General features: G+C 40.0%; 1 protein-coding gene across 2 annotated transcripts in view; it reads right to left on the reverse strand.

The window, feature by feature from the left end:
* Window positions 1-873: 873 nt before the first annotated feature.
* Window positions 874-27677, reverse strand: part of adamts10 (ADAM metallopeptidase with thrombospondin type 1 motif, 10) — a 50581-nt gene continuing 23777 nt past the window's right edge. For both annotated transcript variants that reach the window (XM_029500849.1, XM_029500848.1), the window contains 18 exons: window positions 26735-26778; window positions 26431-26536; window positions 24387-24533; window positions 20654-20795; window positions 19487-19594; window positions 18924-19069; window positions 17819-17882; window positions 17520-17622; window positions 14299-14432; window positions 11432-11555; window positions 8900-8980; window positions 7136-7299; window positions 6918-7044; window positions 6314-6443; window positions 5708-5912; window positions 5050-5226; window positions 4743-4908; window positions 874-3969 (listed from right to left, as the gene is read on the reverse strand). In XM_029500849.1, the coding sequence (XP_029356709.1) occupies window positions 3860-3969; window positions 4743-4908; window positions 5050-5226; window positions 5708-5912; window positions 6314-6443; window positions 6918-7044; window positions 7136-7299; window positions 8900-8980; window positions 11432-11555; window positions 14299-14432; window positions 17520-17622; window positions 17819-17882; window positions 18924-19069; window positions 19487-19594; window positions 20654-20795; window positions 24387-24533; window positions 26431-26536; window positions 26735-26778 (2278 nt within the window). In that variant the 3' untranslated portion in view covers window positions 874-3859. The remainder of the gene's footprint in view (window positions 3970-4742; window positions 4909-5049; window positions 5227-5707; window positions 5913-6313; window positions 6444-6917; window positions 7045-7135; window positions 7300-8899; window positions 8981-11431; window positions 11556-14298; window positions 14433-17519; window positions 17623-17818; window positions 17883-18923; window positions 19070-19486; window positions 19595-20653; window positions 20796-24386; window positions 24534-26430; window positions 26537-26734; window positions 26779-27677) is intronic.

Below are 27677 nucleotides of genomic sequence, written 5' to 3' on the forward strand. Positions count from 1 at the left end.
AAATTAAAAAAATACAGGTTTTTACTATCATGCAAATTCAAAATGATTGACTGATGGAAATGTCTGACTGGTGGGTTGTTTTGTCTATGATGGTTTCTGTGTCCTTGATGTGAAAAAGTGAAAACTACTGGTCTATATTGGAAAGATATGGTACTGTATGAATCTTTTTATGCGTATCTTACCTTTAACATTTTTTTCATGTTATTTGATTTAAATTGTTTTACTGAGCTTCACTCACTACGGAGAGGGTGAGTATCACCTTCAGTGCCAAGAAAAAGTCAACATAAATACACCTATGTACAATAAAACAAGTTCAAATGTTTTTTTTCTCTAACAATTATGTTGTTTTGACATCAAATGCGCTTTAACCTATCGTATAATGGAGAGTTATATATGCAAATTTGTATGCCAATATTCCAATATTATATGGAAGAAAATGAAGTACTCACTTATCATTAAATAATTCTAAGATCAATGGGTATAGTTGTGTTTACTGCCTACACACCACCGGTTCTCTCTCATTTGTCTCTCATTTCTCCTATTGAGATCACACTGTAGACCCGTCTCACTGAGCAAGAGGAGGAAGTTGCTGTTCAACTTTTCCATGTAGGCTGATCAGGAAATAGATGACCTTCGTGATGCCACTTTTAGGACAAGTTCAGAAAATAATTGTTGCACTGGTACAAAGTGTACGGATTGTCAAGTATGCCAATACTGATGAGAGAAAGCAAAAAATGACCAAGTCCCATTTCATAAAATCAACAATGCGCCATGTTTAATCACTTTAACAATTCCTTTTTCAAAAGATGAACATGAGGGACATTTCTATAGTCCTGGACAACATACAGTACATGGCATGTGATAATTAACAAGTGAAAAACAAAACAAAAGTTCCTCTTTTTTTTTTTTTTTTTTTTATTCTTATTGTGGACCCTTATTATAGGCCCAGGTAGATATAGAGAAAAAAATGAATGATAGTGACTGTCTGAGAGTATGTGCAAATAAAATGTTATAAATAGTCTTTCTACTATTTCAGTCCTCAACAATTGCAGGCATACTGTACACTGGTGACAGAGGACTGAGCTGTACTGAATTTCTCATAAATGTATGCTCTATGCTCCACATAGATGAATTAGCAGGGCTGGACCAAGATTAACATGGGTTGGTAAACCCAAATTTAGCTTATAACCCTCAGTTTGAATTGTTAGATTGTTATAGTGTTAGATCGCTATAATGAAACCGCCAAACTTTTTAATGAGTTACATTTCAGGACCACTTTAAGCCATTTTGCCCAATTCAGGGAATGGAAAGCATGACAGCAATGAGCAGATGAAGCCAATGAGTGTCCATGGACGGGTCCTAAGCAGCTGCCCTATTACACCTTTAATCATCATTATTATTAATTACAAAAGGCTCAAATGGACCTTTTAATATTAATAACTGTTAAATGATAATTCAGAAACAATGACAAGAACAGTGGACTAATAGCACCAATCCAAATGAAAGCACCACAAGTACAAAGGGAAGAACATTGCAGTTCATCCCCATAAAGACACACTGAGCTTCTTATAATTACAATCAAATTACGTGACTTCTATTGGAGCTGCTTTCCAATATCATCAGTGTGAACATTTGTGTAGACTCCAGCCAGAAGGAACTCTTGATGTCATCTGATCTAATGACCGGTCAGACAATGAGACGTTCTAAAAATATTGTCTGCAGGATGAAGAAACAGCTGAAACTGCATCTTTAAAACAATTTCAGTAAAAGTCTGCAGTGAAATCTTCACCTCACAACTTGCGGTCAGATGTCATCCTTCCTGCAGGGAATTGGTGACTTTTTGAGTCATATAATTGCTATCTCAAAGGGGGAAAAAACTGATTTGAATTCACACAGAGTAGTTGTTTTGCACACTAAGGGGGGGGGGAAAAAGCTTTTCATTGCTGTGTGGTCATGCAGATGATTTTTAGATTTTTTGGGAGTATTCAGCATCCAACTGAACCATTAAAAAACAATGTATTAAATGTCTGCTTGGCATTACAGAGCCCTACAGTATACTGAGTTCCAGCTCATTATTATGTTGTCTGGCTTTTGGTTAACTCCTTTGCTCTTTTGCTGCTGTTTTCAAAACAAAGAGCTCCAAAAACCTTCTGTACTACCTGCTCAGCACCAAATGGACACAAACAGAAATTAGCTTCTAGTGGCTGAAGACCCAAACATGCCCCTCAGGAGTTGGTGGAGAACAAAAACACAGCTAAAAAAGAATAAATATTGCAATTACATTCACCAGGTGGGCAGAAACATGACTGAAAATGAATCATAATGTTTGCCCTTTAACTGCTGGATGAGTAAATCAATTTGCTCAGCAATCAGCTTAAATGCTGACAATGTATCCATATTGGGTTGACAACTTGTTTCCAACATTTCCAACACACTTTGAGATAAAAGTCAGTTGGCTAAACTTTAGAAAACTGTGCATCAGAAATCTTCTCACAACAGTGTGAATGCTGGTTTCAGACAGAAATGAAAACACAAGAGCTGTTCCACTTTGAAATCAGATGCATTGTGTGTGTAAATCCATCCTCAGATGAGGACTCTGACGTTAGAACGCTCTTTGAAAGCAGAGCAGTCAAAGGTCGTGACTCCTCCACACTGGGCCTGCTCCTGCTGGCAGAACTGACTCACTGTCTCACTTTGCTGTGAATTTCCCCTCATAACAAAAGTTACTAGCGCTGGCAAGTAAGTGGTAACATGTGGTGAGAATAATCCTGTGTCTATCCCTTTAAAAATAATGTTCAAAATCAACAGCAATAACCATGGTGATAATTAGAGAACAGCGATAAGCTATACTTTACAAGTTTAGAAAACACTTGATGCCACAGAGGGAGGCCACAGCACAATATAAGATCCTCTAATGTGTGCCCTGGTGATGCGAGCCCGGTGTTTTGCTCACATAGCTAAAGTCAGCCAGCATCATGAAGCGCTGTTTTATGGCAGAGATGATTGAAAAACTAATGAAAATGGTAGGACTGTTGCAGGTTCACCGCAATAGGACAGTTATAGCTTTCAGACATAAAGTGAAATCACAAAACACACATGAAGAATCCAAGCCCTCTGACTGCTGACCCTTTGTGCAAATCAAACTCATGCTCATACATCAGCGGAATAACAGAAAGACCTCAGTGAATACAATGATAGAGAACAAAGCAATGGCAGAATACAACATGGTCAAGTAACAACTATCAGATAACAGAGACAAATCTTTCATTCATGTCATAATATGAGATATTCCTTTCCATCGGCAAAAATATCTGGAAAAACATTTTCTTTACAAAGTGGATTTTTCAATAATTCATGACTAAACAGAGCTCTATCTCTTAACATACAGTTTTAAGAAATTTAAGCCACTAAAGCAAAGACAAACTCAGAGTAATGTGACCAGTCCTGGGGCCAAAATGAAATGTAAGTAGCACCAAAAATTTATAGAAGAGAGATTATTCAGAGATACAGAGAGAGGATTCATCTTAAAAACCGATGAAGGAAAGTTCCTTGTTCCCTCTCTCTGCCTCTCGAGGTTTCAGCAGCCCTCCCTCCAGTGGAATGTATAAGCTCATCTTAGGCTGTTTTGGCCCAGCTCTGCCCAGAGAAGTGACTGGTCTTGTCTGGTCTAGATTCTGACTTGAAAAGGTCCCTCTGACCACTTACAGGACCAGGTCAGTCTCACAGCATCTCAGATTTCACACTCCTCCGGCAGAAGTAGCATGAGGACCGATTTTACACGGCCCAATGAGAGTGTTTCAGGTTTACTGTGTGTGAGTGTGTGTATGGCACAATGATATACGGTGTGCGTTTCATAGTGTCAGTGTCCTTGGCAGGTCTTGCAGCACATTTGTCTGAAATATGGCCGGCTGCAGAACTTGAACCTGAGCACCAGGGGGCAGTAGGCCACAGTGTTCACATCTTTACACTCTGCAGGGGAAAAAACACATGAAACTATTTGCCTACAACATGTTACAGCAGATGCTTGAGAAACACTGCAAGATTTCAATCAAAATATCAAGAAATTTGTCATTTTTAATCAACCTTTATTGGCCAAAGTCTTCATGAGATCCTCTGATCCTCTGTATTTTAAATTTGAAGTGTTTCAGTATTCTGTAGTACCTTCTCATAGAGGTCTGCCATGCTCAACTTTTTCATGCTGACATGTAGTCTTTTACTTACCACTCGCTTCAAATTTCTTTTTAATTTAATTTGAAATGGATTTGTATGTTTCCACCTTCTTTTATAGCCTACATTTTATATATTTCAAATGTTTTTTGTAAAAAAAAAGGCGGTAATTCAAATATTTATGTATATAATTAATGGATAACAATTTGTACACATAATATGTAAATGCATGTGCATGCATGTATTTTCCTGTCTCTTACTGACGAGAAAACTGTTGTTTTTTTCTTTTTTACGTATCATGAACTGTAAATAAAAACGCACCTTTTTTTGTATTAGAACTGCAAACTATCCATGACTGATATCTACGCATTCTCTACTCCATGTTGATTTTCACACTGGATGCTTTAATCCAATTCACATTAATACTTAATAAGTGAAATTCTTGAACGAACGTGACCAGTTGAGGCTTAAGTTGCTTAAAAACAATAACAGGATTTTATAATGAGAATCATTGTTTTGTCTGTCTGAACTGTTTTCTCTGTTAAACGTGAAATAGAAAAGGACTTTGACCTGACCTTCGGGGTTGTCTGTACTGATGGGCAGACTGAGGTCACATTTGCTCTTGCACTGCTGCATGGCTGCTGGTCTCTGATGTTCTAGACACTCATTGGATGGCTGGCCATTGTGGGTCAGACACTGAACTGAACGCATTTCCTGACCCAGACCACACTTTGCAGAACACTGAATAACAAAAAACACAGAACATACAGGCATTTGAAAAAGGCCTTTTTAGGCCTTTCACAAAAGAGTTTTTAATAAGAATATTAAATGTTCCTCTATACCCATGAACAAGGCCGAGAATAAACCAAAAGCCCGTCTCACCTCTCCCCAAGGACCGGCAACCCACTGAGGGGGAGGGCATCGCTGGAGGTTACAGCGTACCCTGGAGGTGGGCCGGCCATGTTTGGGGCATTTCGAGTCTGGCAGTGTGTCACCACTTTCCCCGCTCTTACACAAGACCACACGGTGCCTGAAGCCAGGACCACAACTGGGTGTACACTGCAGACAGTGTGGAGAAAAAAAGGGAAAACATCAAGTGGGAGGGCAGGGAGATATTGTTGATGGGAGGGTGCAGAAAGGGGTCACTGCGGTCACAGGCAGTCAGACATTCTTAATCAACAGCAGAGGGCAGCAACAATGTGCAAAACAAAGCCAACATCCTCAAAAGGTTTCTCCGAATTGGCTGGACACAACTGCACTTTAAAGTGAACACTGCAGAACTTCTGACACCATTTCAAATCAATTTCAATTCATCCAGAACTGTGAGAATGAAGCTTCATGAACAAAATAAGATCTGAGTTGAACTTCAACCTGTATCAGCCTTTTCCTGTTTGAGTTTGGATGGATTATATAGAAAAGAAACAACTGCTTCATCTAAGCGGATCAGCTTTTGGTTCAAGTTTATGCCCAAGTTGACTAAAGTCATTGCAGGAGTGCATGCAAAATATGTGCGTAGCAGAAGCTGACGACATTTGCCTACCTCTGACCAATCCAGGGCCAGCCATTCAGGGGGGCAGCTGTGGTTGCTGCACGGCTCAGTGAGTGGTGGGCGTGGGGTGGTGCATGTTGAGTCATCCAGAACTTTGTCCTCTGTCAAAGAGATCCTCCTTTTACACAAAACCTCCCGAGTTCGCAGGCCGCCGTTACAGCTGCGACTGCATTCCGACCACTCACCTGTCCACCAGCTAGAAGCAGAGAGGAGCTCGACCCTTAGTTTCATGATGGTACGGAGGCAGTACAAAGTGAAACAGGACTCCCTAACCCAGTCCAAAAAAGTTATGTATGCTAAATTTGTTATATTTTTGTGTAGGCACAAAACTTGCAAATTAGACATCACGTCAACAACAAAAAACATGATTTTCATGCATCAGTGAAACAAACAATGCACAGATTCACCAACATCGTGTCCATTCAGACATTATATTGTAGTGTAGTTATATATCATCAAACACAGACTACAGACCACCCACCTAAAAACTAACAATTAAAACTTACATAACAACAAATAAGAAATTCACATTAAGTGAGAAACCTAAAAAAATTTTATTCTACCTGTAGAAAATGTAATTGACAAGCGCAAACTCACGTTGGGGAGCACGGCTCAGTATTGCAAGGTCTCCTCTTCTCTTTGGGTTTGTTCTTCCTGTCACAGAAATGGTTGTAGACCACTGAATGATCTACCTGCTTTTTACACACCACCTGCTGGATCTGGTCACCTGACATGTATGACAACACGAGACAAAGAGGGAGTTATAAAATGCCACAAGGAAGAAATAATTCACAGACCACACTGATGGATACTTCAGCAATGGCTGACTTCTCTTGTGTGTGTGTTGATGTGTTAATGCTTCTGTATGTTCTTTGCAAATCCATGTGAGAAGGAGAGAATTAACTTAATTCATAATAAATACACAATGCTGTTCTAACAGTTAAATTAAATATATGATAAAGCTGCAGGTAATGTACACAAATATTACTGAATGAACTCCAGACCAAAATAATCAACCAATATGTATGAAAAAGATTTCTTCTCAACAACAACAAAATAGAGCCAAGACTGTTCGTAGTCTGTTATAAATCAGTTCATATAACTCAGTCACTGGGAATTACCATAAATGTTTTTTGTACATTTGAGGCAAACCATTGCATTTGAAGGGTGAGACTTAATGGGTGTGCTGTTGTGTTTTTACCTCCAGCGCAGAGAGCTGAGCACCGTGACCAGGGGGTGTAGTACCAGGCAAAGCCACTCAGAGGATCTCTGTTGACTGGGGGATTGAAACGATAGTGGATGCCTGGGTTCTCTTCCCTCACCAGCACCTACACATATGACATTTACAACTAAAAGATGACAAACCTCATGGAAATTTTGCATTTTGCAGTTTAAAACACAATGTACCTCATTTCTTACCATAACAATCAGGGTTATGTTTGTTGGCCCCAGAGCCTCCAGAGATTCTGGCCCATCAGTGGGCCGCCTGTAGTGGAAGGTGGTGCCGGCGATGTTAAACCTGCGCGGCGTGTCAATGGTCAGTTTCCCATTGATAAAATACTGGTCACCTTTACTCTTCAGCGCTGGGACACAGAGGAAAGGAACATTAAGTGAACCCAGTAAAGTAAGAAGAAGAAATACTTCACTCTTCACTTTTCTTTTCATACCAGTTTAGCTTCTGTGAGAAATGACAGATGAGCCAGTGAGTTATTTGTGGATCAAGCTTGCAATTTTTCATCAAAGCTATCGGACCAGTAAATACAATTCAAGCATTATTTAGCTAATGATTACAGACTTCAACAGTTTCAAAGTTACAGCACTGATCAACATTCCTTTGAGAAATATTTTTCCTAGCAAGGACAACCACTGGAAACAGCATCCTGCTCAGCAGCTTCAAAACATTGTCTTTTTTTTTTGTTCTTACATTTTATATATTGTTGCCTGCCAAGCTAGCAAACAATATATTCAAGATACAGCTTATTATGGTTTGGAGTTCTGTAACTGTGCAAAGAGAGCAACGTTACTACCACTGAAGTCTCAAAATAACACAATATTCCTTTGGAATATTTGCCATGCATTGAAGGAGTGTGGCCAGCTGCTTCTCTCTGTGTTGCTTTTGTTGTTCTTTAGGCCATGTTGGCAGAAAAAGAAGAACAGCAACACTTGATTGTATTCTACTACCACTGCTGTAGCAACTTTAATTAGTGACGGAAAAGCGATTCATGTAAGACATAACATAGACAATTTCTCCAAATTGGGTCTGATAACAGCAAATTTTCATGTCAAGACATTTTGACTTTTCATAGGAACAATGAGCCAAAATGCGCAACAAGAAGACCAATAAGATGGCTCAGCTGAGCCAAAATGGTAGGAGACTGGCAGGAGAAGGAACTGTAAATGAGCTTCTGTGTGTTTTTAATGGCTGAACCTTTTCATCACGTATGTGTCAGTAAACAATAATTGCCCTAACTCATTCCATGCTCTTTGGCTTTGCTCTCCTGTACATCACTTCTGGTCAACAGTCACACAAAAACTTTTACCCATCTTGAACTTCAGAATCCCACTAACTCCTAACCTTTGCCGAACTGGCGATCTGACGATAATCACTGTTTCAAACCATCAACCTAAATGTATACTCTCTTTAGCTCTAGCAATCACAGTTAACTGGAAAAATATACGTCCCACAACATTGTCCACTGGTTGAGAACCTCCTAGCTCATTAAATACCATTGGAGAAAATATCTGCAGCCCGATAAAACCAAATAACTCACTTCACAAAAAAATGGTCAACATTTATTGATTCTCTAAAAGGCAATCTTTTTCTCCTTGTCACACAAAGGTATTTTCACTCAATAAAGATGGACAAACTAGCTTCCAAGGAGGGTTACTGATCGTCACAGACATGCACTGAAATAACAAAACGTTTAGCTAGAAGGCTAAAACGGCATCAAACTCATAAAAATGTGACACACTTTGTGGTGTTAAACTATGAGGACAATTGCACAGAAACAAAACACAACAAAACAGTAATTGCTGCATCCTATTTAGCTCGAAAGGCCATTTTACTCAATAAATTCGAATCAAGTCACACTTTATTTGCTTAACTTTATATCACTTTTTATGCAAGTAAGCAACACAAAGTGCCTCACAGGTTAAAAAGGTAGCTTGCTGATATCATCTTACCAAGGTAGTTGAGGGAGATGTTGAGTTCTTGTATATGGATGAACACTGATCCTTTGGGAATTCTGACCACTTCTTCATAACCTGAGACACACACAGACCCACACAAGCTCAAAGAATGAAAGTAAGGTGAGGGAGGTTTAATCACTGGGGATCAGGGAAGTGACTCAGAATTTGTCTTTCGCTCCATGGGACACCAATAGTCCAAGCAGAGGCTTCAGATTCCAGTTGCATTCCTGGGCAACTGGCCTCAGCTGCTCAGCTCAGCTCTTTGCAAGTGAAGAAGAAGAATGCAAAAGCCAGCTTCTTGACTCTTTTTCTCTTCTTCCCTCCATTCCCTTCGGTTTCTTGTTCCTTTTATTTTTATGCTCATCTCACCCTCGCAGCTCTGCTCTGCTCTGCAGCGCTGTAAATAACTTCAGCCGCACTAGTGACAAGAGTGACAAGGGAATAAAAAAAATGGGGGGAAAAAAATGTGAGAGGAAAAGAATAGCTTTGGCGTGTGACTGCTCCATGGAGTTCTGAGAGGTCAGATGGACCCAGCGTGGGGTTTCTAGATTGAGATGTGGAAGAATAGGAGAACAGAGTTGGGGTTTTTCAGCTTCAGACACACAAAGAAGAGGAGAAGTGTTTGTGTGAGGTTATTCTGCTAACAATCCGAGAAGGGAGCAAAAGAGTCATAAACCCCTGGCCCATGACATTTCAGTATCCAATCACCACCTTCCAAAGCCACAGACTGGACAGAAGGACAGCGATGTGAAGGGGCATTGCATCTCACGTGCACACCAGGATTAAATAACAGCATTAACGAAACTTAGACCTTGATTTTTCTGGGGTGGGAGAAATTAGTTGTTGTGATTATATCCTGTAAAAATGTAGCTTTTGGCTAGTTTGGGCCAATAATAAAAACATGTACACGGTAAGGACAGTTTTATTGGGTATTAGGGCAGACTTGCACAGCAGAGTTTATATGCTAGATTACAGTTTGAGTTGAATTTGACCACTGTTAAAAAAGCTCTATAAAAGGCCCGACTGATTTTTGCATGCACTGGTCATGACTAACTACTCAGACACATTTTGGGGTTGCAGCAGATTCAGAGGTAATCTTTTTTAAAGATTGCTTTATTCCTAATGACCAGTACTACTCAGCCTCTGAAAACATACAAAGCATCCTCCGTGGCTTAAAAAGGGGGGTTTATAAAATCTAAGCTCTATTGTGACATCTTGGCTTTGGCCTGGAGCCAACTTGTACTAAACCAAGAACGTGCGTTCTAAATTGTGGGCTGTGGAGTTAGGGGGACAAAGGTAAAGTCAATTTAAGACACTATCTAGTGGCACGATGAAAATTGCAGGAGCCAAATATTTTATATTGTCAGGATTTCAGTAAATCTTTACCTCTGCTGTATTTTTTTATATTACTATACTATACTATATTTGATAGTATTTCTTTGTCTTCCCTAACTTATGAAAGTACAATACTGACACAACTTCATTCTAATTGTACCAGACTTTTCTCAGTTCAGCGATAATGTCAGATATTGAGAGCTGAGTTAGGGTCAATGGAATGGCACTGAAATCCAAAGCAAGTCTGCTTGTTTAGGGTGTGTCCCCTCGTGAGTGAGTGGCGTTGACAGTTAAGAGACTCTGGAGTTGGTGCTGTGGTGAGAAATGCTACCCAGAATAGATAGCAGCTGGACTTTAAGTCACACTTGTTGGACCTCACCTAAATCTGTCTGCCACGTGTCCCTGGCAGGCTGATGGACAAATAAACATATTTGACTTATGGTGTGTAAATCTTCTTTTGGATCAAATCTCTTATATTTTTGTGCTCTTTGTTACGCATTTGTTTTTTCAAGCAGTTTTTCCAAAGTTGTTCTTAGAAGTCTTGGTTTGGCTCAGGATATTATTTTGTGCATCTGGCTGTTATCTTGAGCTGAACCAACTCACCGTATTTGTTGGTTTAAATAACAATTTATACAAGCTGCGGGTGTAACGTTACCATACAGAGTATGACTATACAACTCTTCCACTTTGACTTCCACTTAGTGGCCCTTTTCATCTTTTGCTTTATAGCTACAACTTTTCTTGATAATTGTTTTGTCGGACTTTAATATTTTTTGATAATAATAACATACCATTTATAAATATGCTGAGTTAAATGATGATGATGAGTTAAATGAAAGAAAAAAAAAGACCCCACACCTTGACTGTAGGCTACTTTGCATGTGATTAGACAATCACATAATAGATCTAAAATATCCAAGGTATCTTGACTTGCATAGTGATAACGGAAGAGAAATTATGTAGCAAAAACTTGAATACCTTACATTGGCCCTGATCGGACTGTCACATAGCTGTGCAGTAATGCTGAAATCAGTATTGTGAACCCTGTTTCAACACTGGCAAAGGAGACGGAATGCATGTTAATCAACATCCATCAATATGGAGGAACATTTCAGACAGTAGCTCCAAAGATTTCAATCATTGAGATGACTGGGAGAGTCAAACAAGTGCTTGAGAATTTTATATCTGTACCTCCTTCTGGCAGCGAGTCGTTGAAGAGTCCCTCTACAGACATGCAGCTGCTCCCATCACCCCCACAGATCCGGCAACGGTCCTCACGAATATCTGAGCCGAGGATGCGATCACAGCCTACATGCTGCAAGAAGGGAGAAATGAGTGAGCTGAAGGGTTACTCGAGGTGATGGGTGAAAGGGCACAGTCAGTAAGTTGGAAGGTGTCAGAGGCCAAGCTGAGGGATTACCTCTAATGTCTTCCAGACCACTTTTCCAAAACAGAAATATCAGATGGTAAGTCCAGATGTGCTTTCTGATCCTGTGCAGACATAATGCTCTTAGGTTGCTAAACTCATAGCTGTCGACATAAATAAGTTTCATGATGAGCAAAGCAGGTGGTTTTACTCAAACTATTTAACAGTCAACCAGAGCTAAACAAAAGTGCAGAAAATGAATAGCAACCACTCATTCTCATATATTCATATGGCAGTTGCGTATTGGAGAGAAGGATAATGAGGTTTAGGTTTATTTTTTACTTTTACGTGAATTAAATCCCAGTTCAAAACTATATCCAGAGTTGACACTGTGATTCACTTTGTGGTTATCTAGTGAGCCTTTAAATTGGTTGTGGTGAGTTTTTCAAAGCTATGACAGCACACGTGTACAAGGAGGACGATTGCCTGTATCAGACACTTCCTAGAGCTCATAATTCCTAGAACTCAGTATTGCACATAATCTATCATCTATAATTAGTCCAAAGAAATTGTCACGTTCACTGATGCCATCTTTCAAATGTTACCATTATTTGCCATGTATTATAGACAACTAAATATCTTCGCAATTTTGTCAGACAAAACACACAATGTGAATTTCATCTTGTCCTGTGCATTCTTGTCCTAACCACATTTTTATTTTTGAGGTAACTGAAATTTGAAATTCAATTCTCATATGTAATATGGACCATTCTTGGATTTGCAGATAGATAGAAGATAATGCACAGAAATATTGCAGTTTTATATGACTAAAAACTAACAATCCCAAATCTAAATTGAATTCAATTCAATAATTGAATAATACATTTGAATGTTTGTATTTCGTTTGGTGGAGTCATGCAAGGATTTTCTTCAACCTTAATATGAGGACATGTCAGAAAAAATTTGGCCATTTTATGTAACATTTTACTGTGCCTGCATGAAATTCTCCTTGAAAATGGCAGACCATCAGAAAGAAAAACCACGCAGCTGAATGAACAGGTGTTGGTAGTGTTGTGTATACACTATTCTTTGTCCAACAGATCCCTGTCTGTGTTCGGCTCACGTCCTTCTTCTTTCTCCTCCACTTATTAACATCCCCCTTATTTTTGCACTTCTCTCTTATTGTCAGGTGCCAACTCCTGAACCAAAGCCAACATTAGGCAGCAAACAAGAGAACAGAGATTTCCCCACAGACTGAACAAAGTGTTATGCCCGAAAAAAGCGATGAGACAATAGAGCAGACAGAGAAATGGCAGCGAAGGACAGAATAATTGAAAGAGAAAAGGAAGTACTGAGGCACAGAGTGAGAGAATCGGAGGAATGGGGAGATTTTGAGTCAGAAAGAGGAATGAGGAAAAGAGAGACGGAGATAATAAGATCGCAGTGATCCAGCATGCAGCGCAGACAGACTAATAGCTGAGCTGGAGGGTCACCGAGTTCCTACACAGCAGAACAGAGCGGAGAACCCAAAAAAGCAACGAGTGAAGGAGGAGGAGAGAGTAGAGAGACAGTTGATAAACAAAATCTTATTGGATCATTGTGGGATCTCCAGCCTACCTCAGACACTACAAACAGAGTGAGGGGAATGAAAATGTAATCTTCTGTCCTCACATTTTTACTCCTTGTGCAAGGCCTCAATTATGTTTTACCCTGGAGGAGCATCCAAAAACAACCAACTGCAAATTAACACCAACCATATAAACTGTGTCTTATTACCGGGTATTAATGTGGTGTACATCCTTTGACAAATGAGCCATGTGGATGTCAAAATGGGTTCCAGGGACCAGTGAGAGCTCCAGGTGGTCTCCACTACATCAAACTCGACAGCAGTTAGATGAACAGTTAGTATTTAAGCGAGAACATCAGTTATGGGAATCCAAGCCCAAAATTACTGCCAAAATTACCACACTTTTTCAGTTTAGAAGCTTTTTAGTGATGATCAGCAGCAGCTTGTGTGTGCACTAAATAGTGGCAGCTGTCCAGGCTCTAAAGAGAAAGTATTAATGATTTGATATTAACAATACGATAATTAGTTAAAGACAGTCTTAGTTTGATTCTTTATTATGCTGCATCATCTTAAACTGAATGCAAACAGACATACACTCTGCCACTATGGCAGCTGGTATTTTTATGAAATCCTTGCATAGAAGTGTAGAAAGGAACTAGAATTACAGCCTTGTGGTTGTTTGCCCTCACCAACCAGTCAAGCTGCAGGAAATACGGTTACAATCTCAGTATTGTATCATCGGCGGTGGTGAATAGTCATTGTACAGTCAGACAGTCAGAACAGTTTTTCAGGACATTATGTTGTCACAGTGAACTTTTGACCATTTAGACATAAAATATGATCACTCCATCATTTGGCCCTATTTTTTTATTTGGGTTAATTTGTGCCATCAGTAGTGTATAAATTGGGGGAAGAGAAATTTAACAGCTTTGTGAGGTCACTATTGCCTTGACCACCAAAATCAAATGAATTCTTTTAACTTTGAGTCCAGTTAACGTTTGTGTCCAATTTTAAGACATTTCCTCCACATGTCACTGACAACTGTCATGACAAGGGGGTAAATGGATGATGGACAGACAATGTGAAAACATAATGCCTAATAATGGCGTCTCCTCCTTATCTCACCTTGCATTCTCCATTTACACACACATCCAAAGAGTCAGAGCGACAAGGAGTGCCATCCACCACAGCTGGAGCACGCTCTGTGTAGAAGTTGTAACCTTCTGCCAGACAGTTAAGAGAGCAGGGTTTCACACCACCTGGACACAAACACATTTCAACAGAAATAGATTTAAACAGAGAATTGGTGAATGGTTACAAATATTTGTTCTGCTAAATGCATTGCATTCAAATGAAGGGTAAGAAAGAAGAACAAGGGAGAGAAGTCTGAAGGTGAATCTTTTTCAATGCAGACAACCAGAGAAAAAGCAGCTGAGAGTGGTTAAATCCTTGCTTGCCATAGAATTTAGGCATTTAGGCCCAGGCATAAAACAACTACTCTGTCTTAATAAACGCATACAAACATAAACAGAAATTCCAGTTCAGCAGACCTTTGGAAAAGATAAAGCACAACCACCTGACACTGAAACTGGAGTAAAAAAAAAAAAAAAAGATAGATAATACAAAATAATCTTCTTTCTAATGATTTGCAAACAATTCAGAAAGCCCTCAGTTGAACAAGTTTGATTTTTATATTCCACAAATTAGGCATATTATCAGGTATTAACTCCAACCTGAGACCCACTCCAACAAATGCCAAAGGTTATTCAGTCATTAAAGTTAAGTTTAATTCAAAACTGCGCCTAAATGTTACTTTCATTGATGATTACTCTACTAGGAAACAAAAGTTTGTTGTTTTCTAAAAAAAATATGTATGAACAGTAAAATCGGCTACCATCATGAGCACAATGTGACATCAGCATGCCTTATTTTCTATGACTTAATCATGAATTAATCATTTAAGCTTGGGCTAAATTACTCTGTTTTCCTCTCATAAGTGTGCACGTTCAGTCTACTCATATCTGGTTTGAAATGCAATGTGACAAAAACAGTAATGTAACACTGATATTTGGGGACGGTACATTAACACAATTCACACTACTCAAATATTTAAAGCTCTTACATTATAGCTGTCATTTGAGACATGAAACAAGATGTAGGGTTCATTTGTTTGGTAAACCTGCCGATAGCAACTCACTAACAGCCAATTTGGGAACATATCTAGGGCTTCAGAAAGGCAACATTGGGAAAGGTGAAGATATTACAAAAAAAAAAGGTCACAAGAGACATTAAAGCATTGTGGCAACACAGAGGAATGTTTTGAAGTTGATTGCATGTGCTGCAAAGCTTCTGAGACAGAAACGGTACTGACAGTGATTATTTACTAGCTACAAGGACATTTCTAATTTGAGAAATTGATTCTAGGTGGTAAGGAAGTGCTTATTCTTGACTACACCCTTTCCATCCTTTTACTTTATGTATTCGTTATTTCTTCCCCTACTCACAATTGCTAGAGATGTTTTCTGTGGCCAAGTGGTATAGCCTTCATTCATCTGTGTAACGTGCCAACAGCTGGACTATTTGAGTGGCTGTTGACATCAGTCTGGGCTTTGTTTCTTTGTGCTGGCAGTGCCGAAGCAGGTACAGTATGTACTGGGAAGGAGGGTGTGAGAAAGTGAGAGAAGGGAGTATGCACTGGCAGCCCTTGTAGATGTGGTCAGACTGTGGAAAACTACAATTCCCATGTTGCCCAGCTTTGGCAGGGCAATCATGCCTTGCAGCAAGTGTGTGTATGTATTATAACTTGGTGAGCTGTATGAAGTGTGGAGGCTGCTGGACTGAGAACAATAATTTGGAGCAGCTTGGTCGAAAAAAGCTACTTAAAACAACAGAACTTTTTAATGAACTGTCCTTGGCTGTCTGAGCTGACAGAGGAAGACTGCTTGCTTAAAGAATCTCGAGACTAGAAAGAGACAGAGTGCATAATGATGAATTTAATAAAGCCAGAGAAAACATCTAGAGCAGACAGGATAAAGAATAAGGTAAGGAGACTGTTCCTGCCTGACTAAGAGAAGTACGGTTGAAATGAGTGGAGAGCGAGAGGCTCTCTTCCTCAAGTCCCTCAAGAGGACATGAAATGGCAGGGCTGTGTGATCTGGCCTTAACACAGGGCAGAGTCCATGGCACCGTTCCTATTTTAACAGCTGCAAGGGATTTCCATTGTAAAATCAGCTGACTTGATGAAAGGAGCACTTGTTGCCTGAAGTTGGCTGGCTGGCCATCTCTGTAAGCCATTATTAGAGACAGTTATATCGTTGAACCTATTTATCTTTCATGTGCAGCGTAGTGTTCATCAGGAGCAAGGAATTCATGCAAGGCATTATGGGATGCATGACTCTCTGCAGCTAGCATATGTGAGCCAGACAGGGGCGAGAGTGTCTGTAGCATCACTTCGGCTTCTCCTCATTCCACACACACACGTACACACACGTTCCTCTGTCTCTGGACTTCTGTTCAACTGCTGTCATCAACTTATTTATTATTGTAGTCACTGAAAACTTTAATTTAGAATTTTGAGAAAAAAACACTCATTTGACTTGATGTATGATGTTAACCTATCTGCAAAAAAAATGGAAAATAGAGTCTTTTATTTGCAGCATAAAAAAAAAGAAAAGAAATATATGTATTTTTTGCCAATAACAAATAATATAATAAATATGGCATTACTTATTCTATGCTTTGTATGCATTTAAACACCAGACCCAGTACATAAAATGCAGGTACAGATGATAATGTAATGGATAGATCTAATAATTAGTGTATTGTATGTGTGTAGTAACACTGTAACATATACTGAAAAGCACTGAGACACAAGTACCTCAAACTCTACTCAAAGAAATATACTGTTTATAGCTGTTGGGATTATACTTTTTTTGATGCCAGAGCATTAGAACAGAGGGAGCATGCTTTTTGTTGAGCTGACGGATGGTGATTGATAACCTTGAGGTATTCTTTAGGTTTGGTGTCTGTCTGTTTTATTTGGAAACCCACGCAGACTGAAACAATCAGATTTACTTCCGAATTCAGTCAGTTCGTATATTTTTAATTCGTACCACCTGTTTGGTGCCTTATAGAGTTCTCAGCGATTACTTTGGTGAGTTCCGAGTTGACATTACTAATGGAAGAACTTGAACTAAGGCCAGAGATACAAATCTGAGAGCCAAATTGTAAACACCATTGATTGGCAGTGATGGTAAAGACAAAGAGGTCATGTGCAGAAGAATTAATTATCATGGAGCCAATAAATTGCCACGCACAACCTACACAAAGTAAGTTTACCCACTCACCCCCTCTGTATGGCTTCCAGGTGTAAAATTTGCCCCGGAAAGGAACGCTATCAAAGTTGGAGCACTGAATTTCCCTGAAATCCAGAGAGCCCACTGGGCACTCCTATAACACACATATATAGACAACAAACACTGTATTAATACCAAATATACACAGTACATGCACAGCAACCACTAGCTAGTGGGGTCATATGAAGCGACCAAAAAGAGAACATATTAAATCAAATAAATTACCGTGTGTTGACCAGTTGATAATGGTGATGATGACAACAATGATGCTGAAGAGCAGTGATACTTACATCAATATTGCAGGACCTGAAGCGCTTTCTCTCCCCAAGACAATACTTTCCACCAATAGTTGGCCTGCAACCAAACACAAAGAAAATCGGGCTCATCAGTCACATCTGAGTACAATTTAACAAGACTAACCTCCATCACATTATCTCAAAACACTGGCTCCTAATTTTGACTTTGCCTGCATTCATTAGGGTGTTTTCAATCTTTCTGTCTGTCTCTTTTATTGCTTCATTGTTTATCACAACCATCACGACAACACCTCTGCGTTTTAAAGAAGGAGCTGAAAAGAAAGCTAGAGCCAGCCACCATCAAATCTGCTAAACTTCTGCTTCTGCTAAACTTTCAACAAATTTAAACGCACTGGAGCCAAAGCAAATGTGCAAAACGAGGCTATGAAACAATATGAGACAACACTGTTGGCCTCAGATTTGGGTCAATTCTTTCTCATTTTAAACAATTCAAGATGAGGGATCAAGATTTTGGATTCAAAAGCAAGTCTTCTAGTTTCTTTCTGATGACTCTGGCTCGTCTCATTTTATACACAATAAAAAAAGGTATGTTAAATTTCAAAATATGTATTATTACATATAGAAAGGGTTTAAACTTGGATTTCATACCACCAGTGATTAGAAACAGTATTTGATGTGGATTAGTCCGTTCCTGGAGAGTGTTCCTTGCTGAGACAAAACTGGTTGGATCTCTTATAGTGCTGTTGCTCTACAAGGCTATCTGCCAGTGTGCACAGGAAGAACAATTACAGAACCCAATTAAACCCTGCATTAACATTTAGGTATGTGATTGTTGCATGATGACATATTATCAAAAATACTACCATAACGACATTTCTTTCAAGACCTTTTTTTTTTTTTGCTTTATTTGGCAGGACAGCTTGAAGAGTGACAGAAAATGGGGGGAATGACACTGGCTGGAGCTGAACTGGCGTTGCAGACAAGGACCTTGTAGCCTCCTGATTTTTGGGTGCACGCTCTACACAACTACACCAACAGCATCCCGGTTAAGGAAATTTCAAGAATAAGCTCTAGTAAGTTGAGTTTTACCAGCTGAATCCCCCACAAGACTGATACTGGTCACAACTGAAACCTTTACCTGGGGCTGTCACAGTGTCTTACAGAAGAGGAGACTCCACCTCCACATGTTCTGCTGCACTCTTCCCAGGGTGACCACAATCCCCAGCCTCCGTCTACGCCCTCCGGACGAGTCCCATATGCCACACACACCCTCTTGTAACACCACTGCAGCAGAAAATATTCATAAATACACTACAGCAACAAACGGAAATCTCCAGAAAATTTTTATGGCAACCACAATGTAATGGCATCCTGAAGAAACTAACCAAGAGACCAAACCAAGAATACAAAAAAGAACATTTTTTTTTACAACTTTGTTTGCACGTTCAGGAATACTTTGATCCTTTTTAAAATGCTTCCAGTTAGAAATGTTTTGTTGGGAATCATGGAAGAGAACATGAGTCAACATTAGCTGCTTTTTTAAGGCAATAATCAGGAGTACTGGTCCAAAATGAACAACCCCATCAAAAGAAAACAAAAAACAATAAACAAATGCCACCCTACTTACACCAGCAACATTCTCATGTCCTACCTTTAAAAAGTTTCAAATTCAGTTTTAAAAAGTATTCAGTGATAACTTACCCCTTTGTCTATTGTGTTGGTCTGACAGATGGTTCCCTCTGCAGCAGGAATGCTGCTGGTGATGCAACGGTTGCTCTTGCTCATGCACCAAAGTTCACTGCAGACTTCCTGTGTATATCAGTGAAAGGAGAAAATGCAGAGGATGGAGAGACGATGAGAAAGGGAAAGAACAAAAAAAAGGAGCGAGATAATCTGTCAAGTGTGTTTCTACATCAGCTCATTAGAGTAACACAAGGTCCATTTGCCTCTCTTCTCCCTCTGCAACAATGTCTGTGACGGATGTGGCATTTTAATGTGTGCGTATGCTCTGACCACATGGTAACAATATTAATGAGTCTATAAAGCAGTATGCTCCTCCAGATGTCCATTTGCTCTCAGCTTGGGCCTGTAAAAGTTTACCATGCAATAAAGGGGATACTATTCAGTGATGATATTGCAAGATGTTTCACGTCACCGCAGAAATTCTGACTTGAGGGAGAGAGTCAGGGGAACAATATCTTTGAGAGATCATTATCTGATACAATGATAAAATCCTGTCACTTGTGATGGAGCGACACAATGAAGACCTAATAAAATAATTCCAAAAAAACATTACAGAAAGCTAAACATATAACCTAAAGAAACTTGAGCAAAGGGGACTCCATAAGGGCTCTTGCATGTTAGATGTATGGCACAGCTGATGGGGTATCTTCAGAACTTTTGAGGAGTTGAAGAATGAAAAACTGTGATGGAGATAATGCTTCAATTTTATCCATTCCACCTTGTTTCTCTTATGTTATGTTCTGTTCAAATCTTCTTCTATTCCATTTACAACAGTCTACTCTCTTTGGGTTGGATTTGGGTGATCATTCCACAACTACAATGAGCATTGTCCAGATTAGTAAAGCTAAAAGCAAAATGCTTTCCAATGCAAAATATTTTGATTGGGAAAAGTTAGGCAATGTGATTTTATGTACCAGAAATGTACTAATGCTCTTCTATACATGCAAGCTACTTCTTCCTAAAAACAAAAAAAAAGTAAATTTTTACATGTACAAATGTTCCATATAGTTACAAGAAATTGTGCCATTTCATCAAGTATCAGAGAGAGATGGTGGAGAGAGGAAAGAGAGGGGACATAACCTGAAACATAAATGAAAAATGGGATGGTGTGGACAGAGCACCCACCGCATATTTACATTGTCGAGATCTGACACCATACTGGAATCGGCATTGTTCATCTGCATCATAGGCCTGACCAGGGGCTGTGGTGGGGTAAACAAACTCCTGCTTCGGGGGGATGTTGTTCAGACAGGAGCCCATACCTGAGCTAAACATACCAAGCAGAAGAGAAAAAGGAGAAAGGTTAAAATTTACAGTCAGGTCCATAAATATTTGGACACTGATGCAATTTTCAGTATTTCAGCTCCATACACCATTAAATTTGATTTGAAATGAAACATTGAAGGGCAGCACGGTGGCATAATGGTTAGGGCTGTTGCCCCACAATAAGAAGGTTGTGTGTTCCTGTGGGTTTCGTCCGGCTACTCCAGTTTCCTCCCACCGTCCAAACACATCATGTTTGGGTTAACTGGTGACTCTAAATTGTCTGTAGGTCTGAGTGTGAGTGTGAGTGTGAGTGGTTGTTGGTCTCTGTCTGTCTCTGTGTGTTGGCCCTGTGATGGACTGGTGACCTGTTCAGGGCGACCCCACCCTCACCCAGAGTGAGCTGGGATTGGATTGGAAACGGATAAGATGGATGAAGATGGATGAAACAATGAAGTTTTACTTTTAGTTTTACCCTTTAATTTGTTTTGATTGACATTCAAATCAGGTGTCTCTCTCTCAGTTCCTCTCCTCTCTCTCCCTGTCCTCATCCTGTAGGTGGTGAATCATCGCTACCCCATGTTCCTGCAACGCCTGCTGCTCCCATATTTCTGTGAACTTCATACAATATTGTATGTTCCTGCTGCACCTGTGTTTAACATCCCCTCCTCCTGCTCTCATTCTCTCCTTACTCTACCCAACTATGCTTCCCACCCCTCTCTGTCACCAAGTGTTTGCTCATTGGGGGATCTGTTGGGTCTCTTTAAATCACTTTATAAAGAGTTTGGTCTAGACCTGCTCCATATGTAAAGTTTTAAATTTTTTTTTTTTAAATTGCAGGAATTACAACAGATTTTATAAGTGCCCTCCATCTTTTGTGCGTGTGTGTGTGTGCGCACACATTAATCTGTCAACTTATTATGAGATTGATGTCTCATAGTCTTGCCACTAAATGTTTTATTACATGTATGTGACCATTACCAACCCTCCCTGGAAGCTAGTTTGATCTTTATTGGTGAAGTGGCCTTTGTGAGGCAGGGAGAGAAGGTTGCTGTACTTTTCCTACCATCCCCTTCAGAATTTGTGTGTTGATCTTTGAAGTGGGAGTTCAGATAGGAGAAAGTGTCCCAAAAGAGGATCTGAACCAAAGAAGTGTAGACAGTGGATATAGGTTGAGGTTGAGGGAACAGCTCAGCACATTTTTGGTGGGAATCATCAACTCTTTGTGATGCGACCCAACATGAGCTGGTAGGTGAAGCCATACATGCATGTGGACATTTCCTAAATATGCTTGGAATACCGTCATCGAGTGCCCAGAGTTGGGTCAGGGTGCCCAGGCCTCCTCAACGACCCACCCAGTGTGCAGGAACACCAAAGATGCCAAACCTGCGGCCACAGGACATGCCATGGCCCCAGAGGTCCAGGGAGACAACAGCCAGCACGGCTGAACTTCCATAGCCAGCAACCCGCCACCATCATCACCACCACACACCCTACTACCCACCCACTGACAGACAAGCCAGAGGCACCGCCATGACCCAAGGGACTGGCGGGGCACAGGCAGAGCACCAGAATTGCCGCTAGTGGGAAGGGCAGGGCAGCGGTGGGCAGCCCCACATCCCCAACGTGCCAAGACTAAAGAGAAGGGAGAGAAGAAAAGGCGAACTGCTGTGTACCAACCGGAGCCACGGTGCATGCTCATGGTGCTGTGGTTCACGCATCCGCCATGGTATTCCTGGATATGTGGGAGGTGATAACAGTATTGCAGACACAAACAAGGATTATAACATTAGCAGAGAGAATAACACTAAAATGCAGGCTGGGTATGCGCAGAGACGGCATGCAATAGTCAGATGCAGATTGAGGTTTAGAGACTCAACAAATGCTGACCATGTTCTTGTAAAGGGGGTAGAATTCTGCATTGCAATATGGAGGAGAGTGTCACCGTTCTGTGTGACCGTTGACCAGAAGGGGTGAACAGGTGAACTGAGTCAGAGAGCGTGGAATGCATATATCAGAGCAAGACAAGCCCATTCTATGCATCTTGTGTTGAGTGATGTGTGTTTTGTGGAGTACCATAAATTGAAGTAGTTGTAAAATACAGTTGTTTGTCTTAAATGTATTTTGGCCAAAAGTCAAAGTCAGTCGGCATAGACAGATCTGTTTCCCATTTTGATATTGGTAGATGCATATAATTGGTGCTTGAGAGTGACCTATATGTCTTAGAAAAGTTTTTTGTTTTTGGAGAGAGTTTTGTGATACTGATAGAGTTGTGCGGCTGGCCTGAAGCGTTGCCTTCCACCTTTTAAGGGACCAAAAGTAACAATCGGCTTCCCAGCTGTTCCACAATGAGGCATTATTCCCTTGTTATTTCATTTACAAGGATAAAAGATAAAAGGTCTACAGTTCATTTCAAATGTGGTATTTGCATTTGGAACCTGGTGAGGTAAACCCTCCATATGAAGTCCAAGGAGCTGTCACTACGAGTGAAGCAAGCCATCATTGGGCTGAAAAAATCAAAACAAACCCATCAGAGAGCCAGCAAAACACGAGGTGTGGGCAAATCAACTATTTGGTACATTCATGAAAAGAAAAAATGTACTGGTAAGCTCAGCAATGCCCAAAGACCCAGCAGACCACAGAAAACAAGTATGGTGGATGACAGAAGGCTCCTTTGCCTGGTCAAGAAAAGCTCCACATCATCAGCTCCCAGATAAAGAAGATCAACACCTACCTAACCATGTCAAAGTCAACAATTAAGAGAAGACTTCAGAGTGAATACAGGAGGTTCACTACTCAAAAACAGGAAGTCCAGATTAGAGTTTGACAAAAAAAAAAAAACAAAACAAAAAAAAAACATCTTAAAGAGTCCTTGCAGTTCTAAAACAACATCCTACGTACAGAAGAAACAATGGGAAGAGGAGAGTATGGAGAAACGAAGATGTCATCAGTGAGGCATGGTGGTGCTAGTGTAATGGTGGGGGCATGTACTGTGCGTCTGCCAATGGACCACATTCTCTGGTCTCATGCTGATGATGTGACTGCTGACAAAAAGCAGCAGGGTGAATTCTGAAGTGCTTTGGGCAATATTATCTACTTATATTCAGCCAAATGCCTCAGAACTCATTGGACAGTGCTTCGTGATGCAGATGGACAATGACCCGAAGCGTACTTCAAAAACGACCAAACATTTTGTTACAGTAAAAAAGTGGAATGTTCTGTAATGGCCAATTCAATCACCTGACCTGAATCCAACTGAGCATGCATTTCACTTGCTTGAGACAAAACTGAAGGCAAAACAACTCATCATCAACAAGGCCAAAAGCCAACTTCTGGTTATGTTTATTGACTCAAGGCTTCAGGCCTCAGGCCCTCAAATTAAAGCTTCATTTCAAACCCATTGTGGTGATTCACAGAGCCGAAACTGTGCGACTGTCCAAATACTTATTGACCAAACTGTAGTGTAGCTAAAACAGCTTTGTTTAAAACACTGAACAGGCAATTCTCTAACCATCAAATATATTACACCTGAATATTTCTTAACTGAATTACCAAATGATTTGTGGTGATGCGGATAATATTTAGACTGACTCACTCAAGGAAGCTGGTGATGTAATCCCGGCTACAGGCAGACCAGATGAATGGGTTTGTCTTCATGGTGATGTGGTCAGCCATAAGTTTGGCAGTCTCCTGGCTGCGGGGCCCACAGGCGTTCCCCATGCCATCATGGTTCATACCAAACCTAAAACCCATGACAACATTTTCATTTATGTGGACAAAAAGGTTGTGGGTAACCTAGTGTGATTAAAAAAAAAAAAAAGACTTGAGTGTGCAGTTCACAAACGTGACAAGTGTTCACCTTCATCAGTCAAAAATCTATGACCAGATGTATCATTATTACAGTGGTCTTCAACAGACTGTCCTTTTCTTCACTAGAACTCACTGCTACGCTCACTGGCTGATTGGTAAATGACTCTCTCTCCCTTCAAAACATTAATTATCCCATACACTATCAGTTTAACGTTTCAACACAATTACTTACTCAAGTCATTAGACAATCAAGTAATAATAATTGTTATTTATAATAATAATAAACATTATTATTAGCGCTGTTGTCCCTCAACAAGAAGGTTGTGGGTTCGCTTCCCGGGCCTGGATAAGCGGCTAAAGATGAATGAATGAATATATATTTGTAACATTTCTGTAAATTGCATATTTTGGATAAGTTGTTCAGACATTTTTTTTAATTTCATTTAACTTCCTGAATCATGAGTTTACATTCCTTCTTATGATGATGAAATGTGAAAAAAATTCACAAAATATTGCAAGTACAAAAATAATAATAAATATTAAGTAGTAGTAATTAGTAATTAGAAATTATCTTTCATATCTGACATATGACAATGAAAATTCATTCATGACAGACAAAAGCACTCACAGTAGCTGTGTTGTGCCTGAATGATAATTGTCCGGAAAGCGTTTTATGGTTCTGCTGAGTCATTTCTGTCTTGGACTGTCTTAATGTGGTACCCCCCCTGCATCTGATCTAATGCTGAGCTGTGAAGTCAAAACAATTTATAAGGCTATTAAAAACAACTGTTGATTGTGTTGATACTGGGGAATCCGGATATCACAAACACACACACACACACACACATCCAGCACACAATGTGTTCAGTGATGCTGGCGAGACAGGCATGGAGTCCAAGTAGTCCAAAACGACCTCTGTTTCTCATTACGTCCACAGATCTATCATCCACAGGATTACTTAGTTGCAGCAAGAATAATACTTTGCAAAAACAAAGTCACTCAATAGTTCCACAAAAAAGAAAGAAATGAAATCAATAATCTCAGCCAACTGACTGCATTCATATAGAAAGAGGGCTTTTATGCAGTCACCGTTACTAGTTACTGAGAGATCTTCCAAATGAGCCACATATACAAATCTGATGCATCTCCAAGAACTGTACTACCACCTCTAACTAATTCCACAAAAAAAAAAAAATAGTGCCAGTGGACGAGAGGAAACTATTTTTTTAACACATTCTAACATGGTGCTGCAGATCACAGAAACTCTTTAGAGATCTGGAGATGTAATCTAAGGACCATGTCTGTGCAAAGTGAGATACATGAAAAGCCCGAGGGATCAATTCAGAGATGTATCAGGCTCAGCTAAAAGATAGCAACCACGACATTCTGTGGTTGCTGAATTGAAGCCATCCTCTCTTTTGGGGGACATTAGCTAAATCCCATTATGACAAATATCCATTTCTAACCCAAACAGAGACACCTGGTTACCAGAACCTTCGTTCCCCCTCTCTGGACTGAAGTTGTGGACTAACCATCAGACCGACTGCGGATGAGGTGCTATGCATCACGTTTTTGAAGTGTTAAAACACCACATAAAAATGTTACAAGAAATTTGTTTTTGAGCAGTCTAATTGATTTTATTTTCCCTGAGGATTTTATTCAGCCACAGAAAAAGACTACCCATAAAAGTTGTATAATGAGAAATAGTCTAAACAATATGAAATGGACGTGTTTACTGAATATTAGATAAAAGTGAAAAATAGAAGCAAAGCCCAGACAAAACATCTTGATTATTGCACGTGCGTGTGTATTGGTGTGTGGGAACTCACGTGTGACCTATTTCATGGGCGATCGTAAAGGCTGTTCCCAAACCAATGTCCTCATTGATGCTGCAGCTTCTTTCTGGTTCACACATCCCTCCTACTGGAGCCAAACCTGTTACACACACACACAAACACGTACATTACATTACATTAACATGAAATCTGATTATAACGTTGACCGCTTCTTATAATTATCAACCTGAAGCATGTTGCCGCTCCAAGCAGAATTTGCCTTCGCCAAGGTGAAACCGTCAAGCCATATTTCATGTGCATTACATATTTCTGTGTAAATAAAAAATGTGTGCATTACCTAGGGTTTCACAGGGCTTGTTTTTTTGGATGCAGATGTCATACCTGCAGATGGGACAGGAAATAAACCAGGATGTTTAATACTCGTACTCACACATAAGCAAAGACAGACACATAGAGGCACACCAGAGAGGAGACAGACAGATATAATTTTGAAAGAACAATAGCAGGAAGCCTTGTACGGTCGCTGTGGTGTCATCTGACAGTTTCCGCCCTCTGCTTGATGAAAACCATCGTGATACTGGGTTCACAGAGCCAGCACGTAACCATAATAAAAGTAACAAAAACAGTACTAGCATTTCTGTTAACCTCCTGAAACATAAGCTTACATCATTCTGTTAGAGGGAGAGGGAAAGTATTTATGGCAGCTCGGCCAAGCATTTAGTATGTGTCCACCAATCTTTGTTTGCTTTCGTGCAACAGCTTCTCTGCCCCCTTTCTCATCTTCTCATGGTGTCATTACATGTTCTCTTAAAATAAAAAATAAATACATCAATGTGTAATTGTTCCTCCCTCCCTCCAGATGCTGAGCAGGGCAGAGCGACCTGAGCTATCATCACCACAGACCGGACAAGATACACTCCAAGTCTCTTGGACTTGACTTTATGAAAGTCTATGAGGAGAGAAGCTGGAAATATATGAAATCAGCAGGAGATGAAATTGTTGTAATCTTTCAATATCCAAATAATGTAAAACATATGCTTATTTACAAAAATGATCTGCAGGAGGTTGAAGTTCAATATAAACTTCGATATTACATAGCGCATGTAATATGTGCTACGGCCACACTTTGGGACACTGCCGAAATTGCTATTGCCAATGATTGTGTTATAAATGGTAACACTTGATTCTTCAATTCTATTCATTCCTAATAATTTCCCAAAAAGTGTCGAGGGAAGATTAGTAATTTGTGTTCCAAAGAAACTGGAGAGAAAGTTCTGAGC

The sequence above is a fragment of the Echeneis naucrates genome, chromosome 4 (genome assembly GCF_900963305.1).
Source record: "Echeneis naucrates chromosome 4, fEcheNa1.1, whole genome shotgun sequence".
In the NCBI taxonomy this organism is placed as follows: domain Eukaryota; kingdom Metazoa; phylum Chordata; class Actinopteri; order Carangiformes; family Echeneidae; genus Echeneis; species Echeneis naucrates.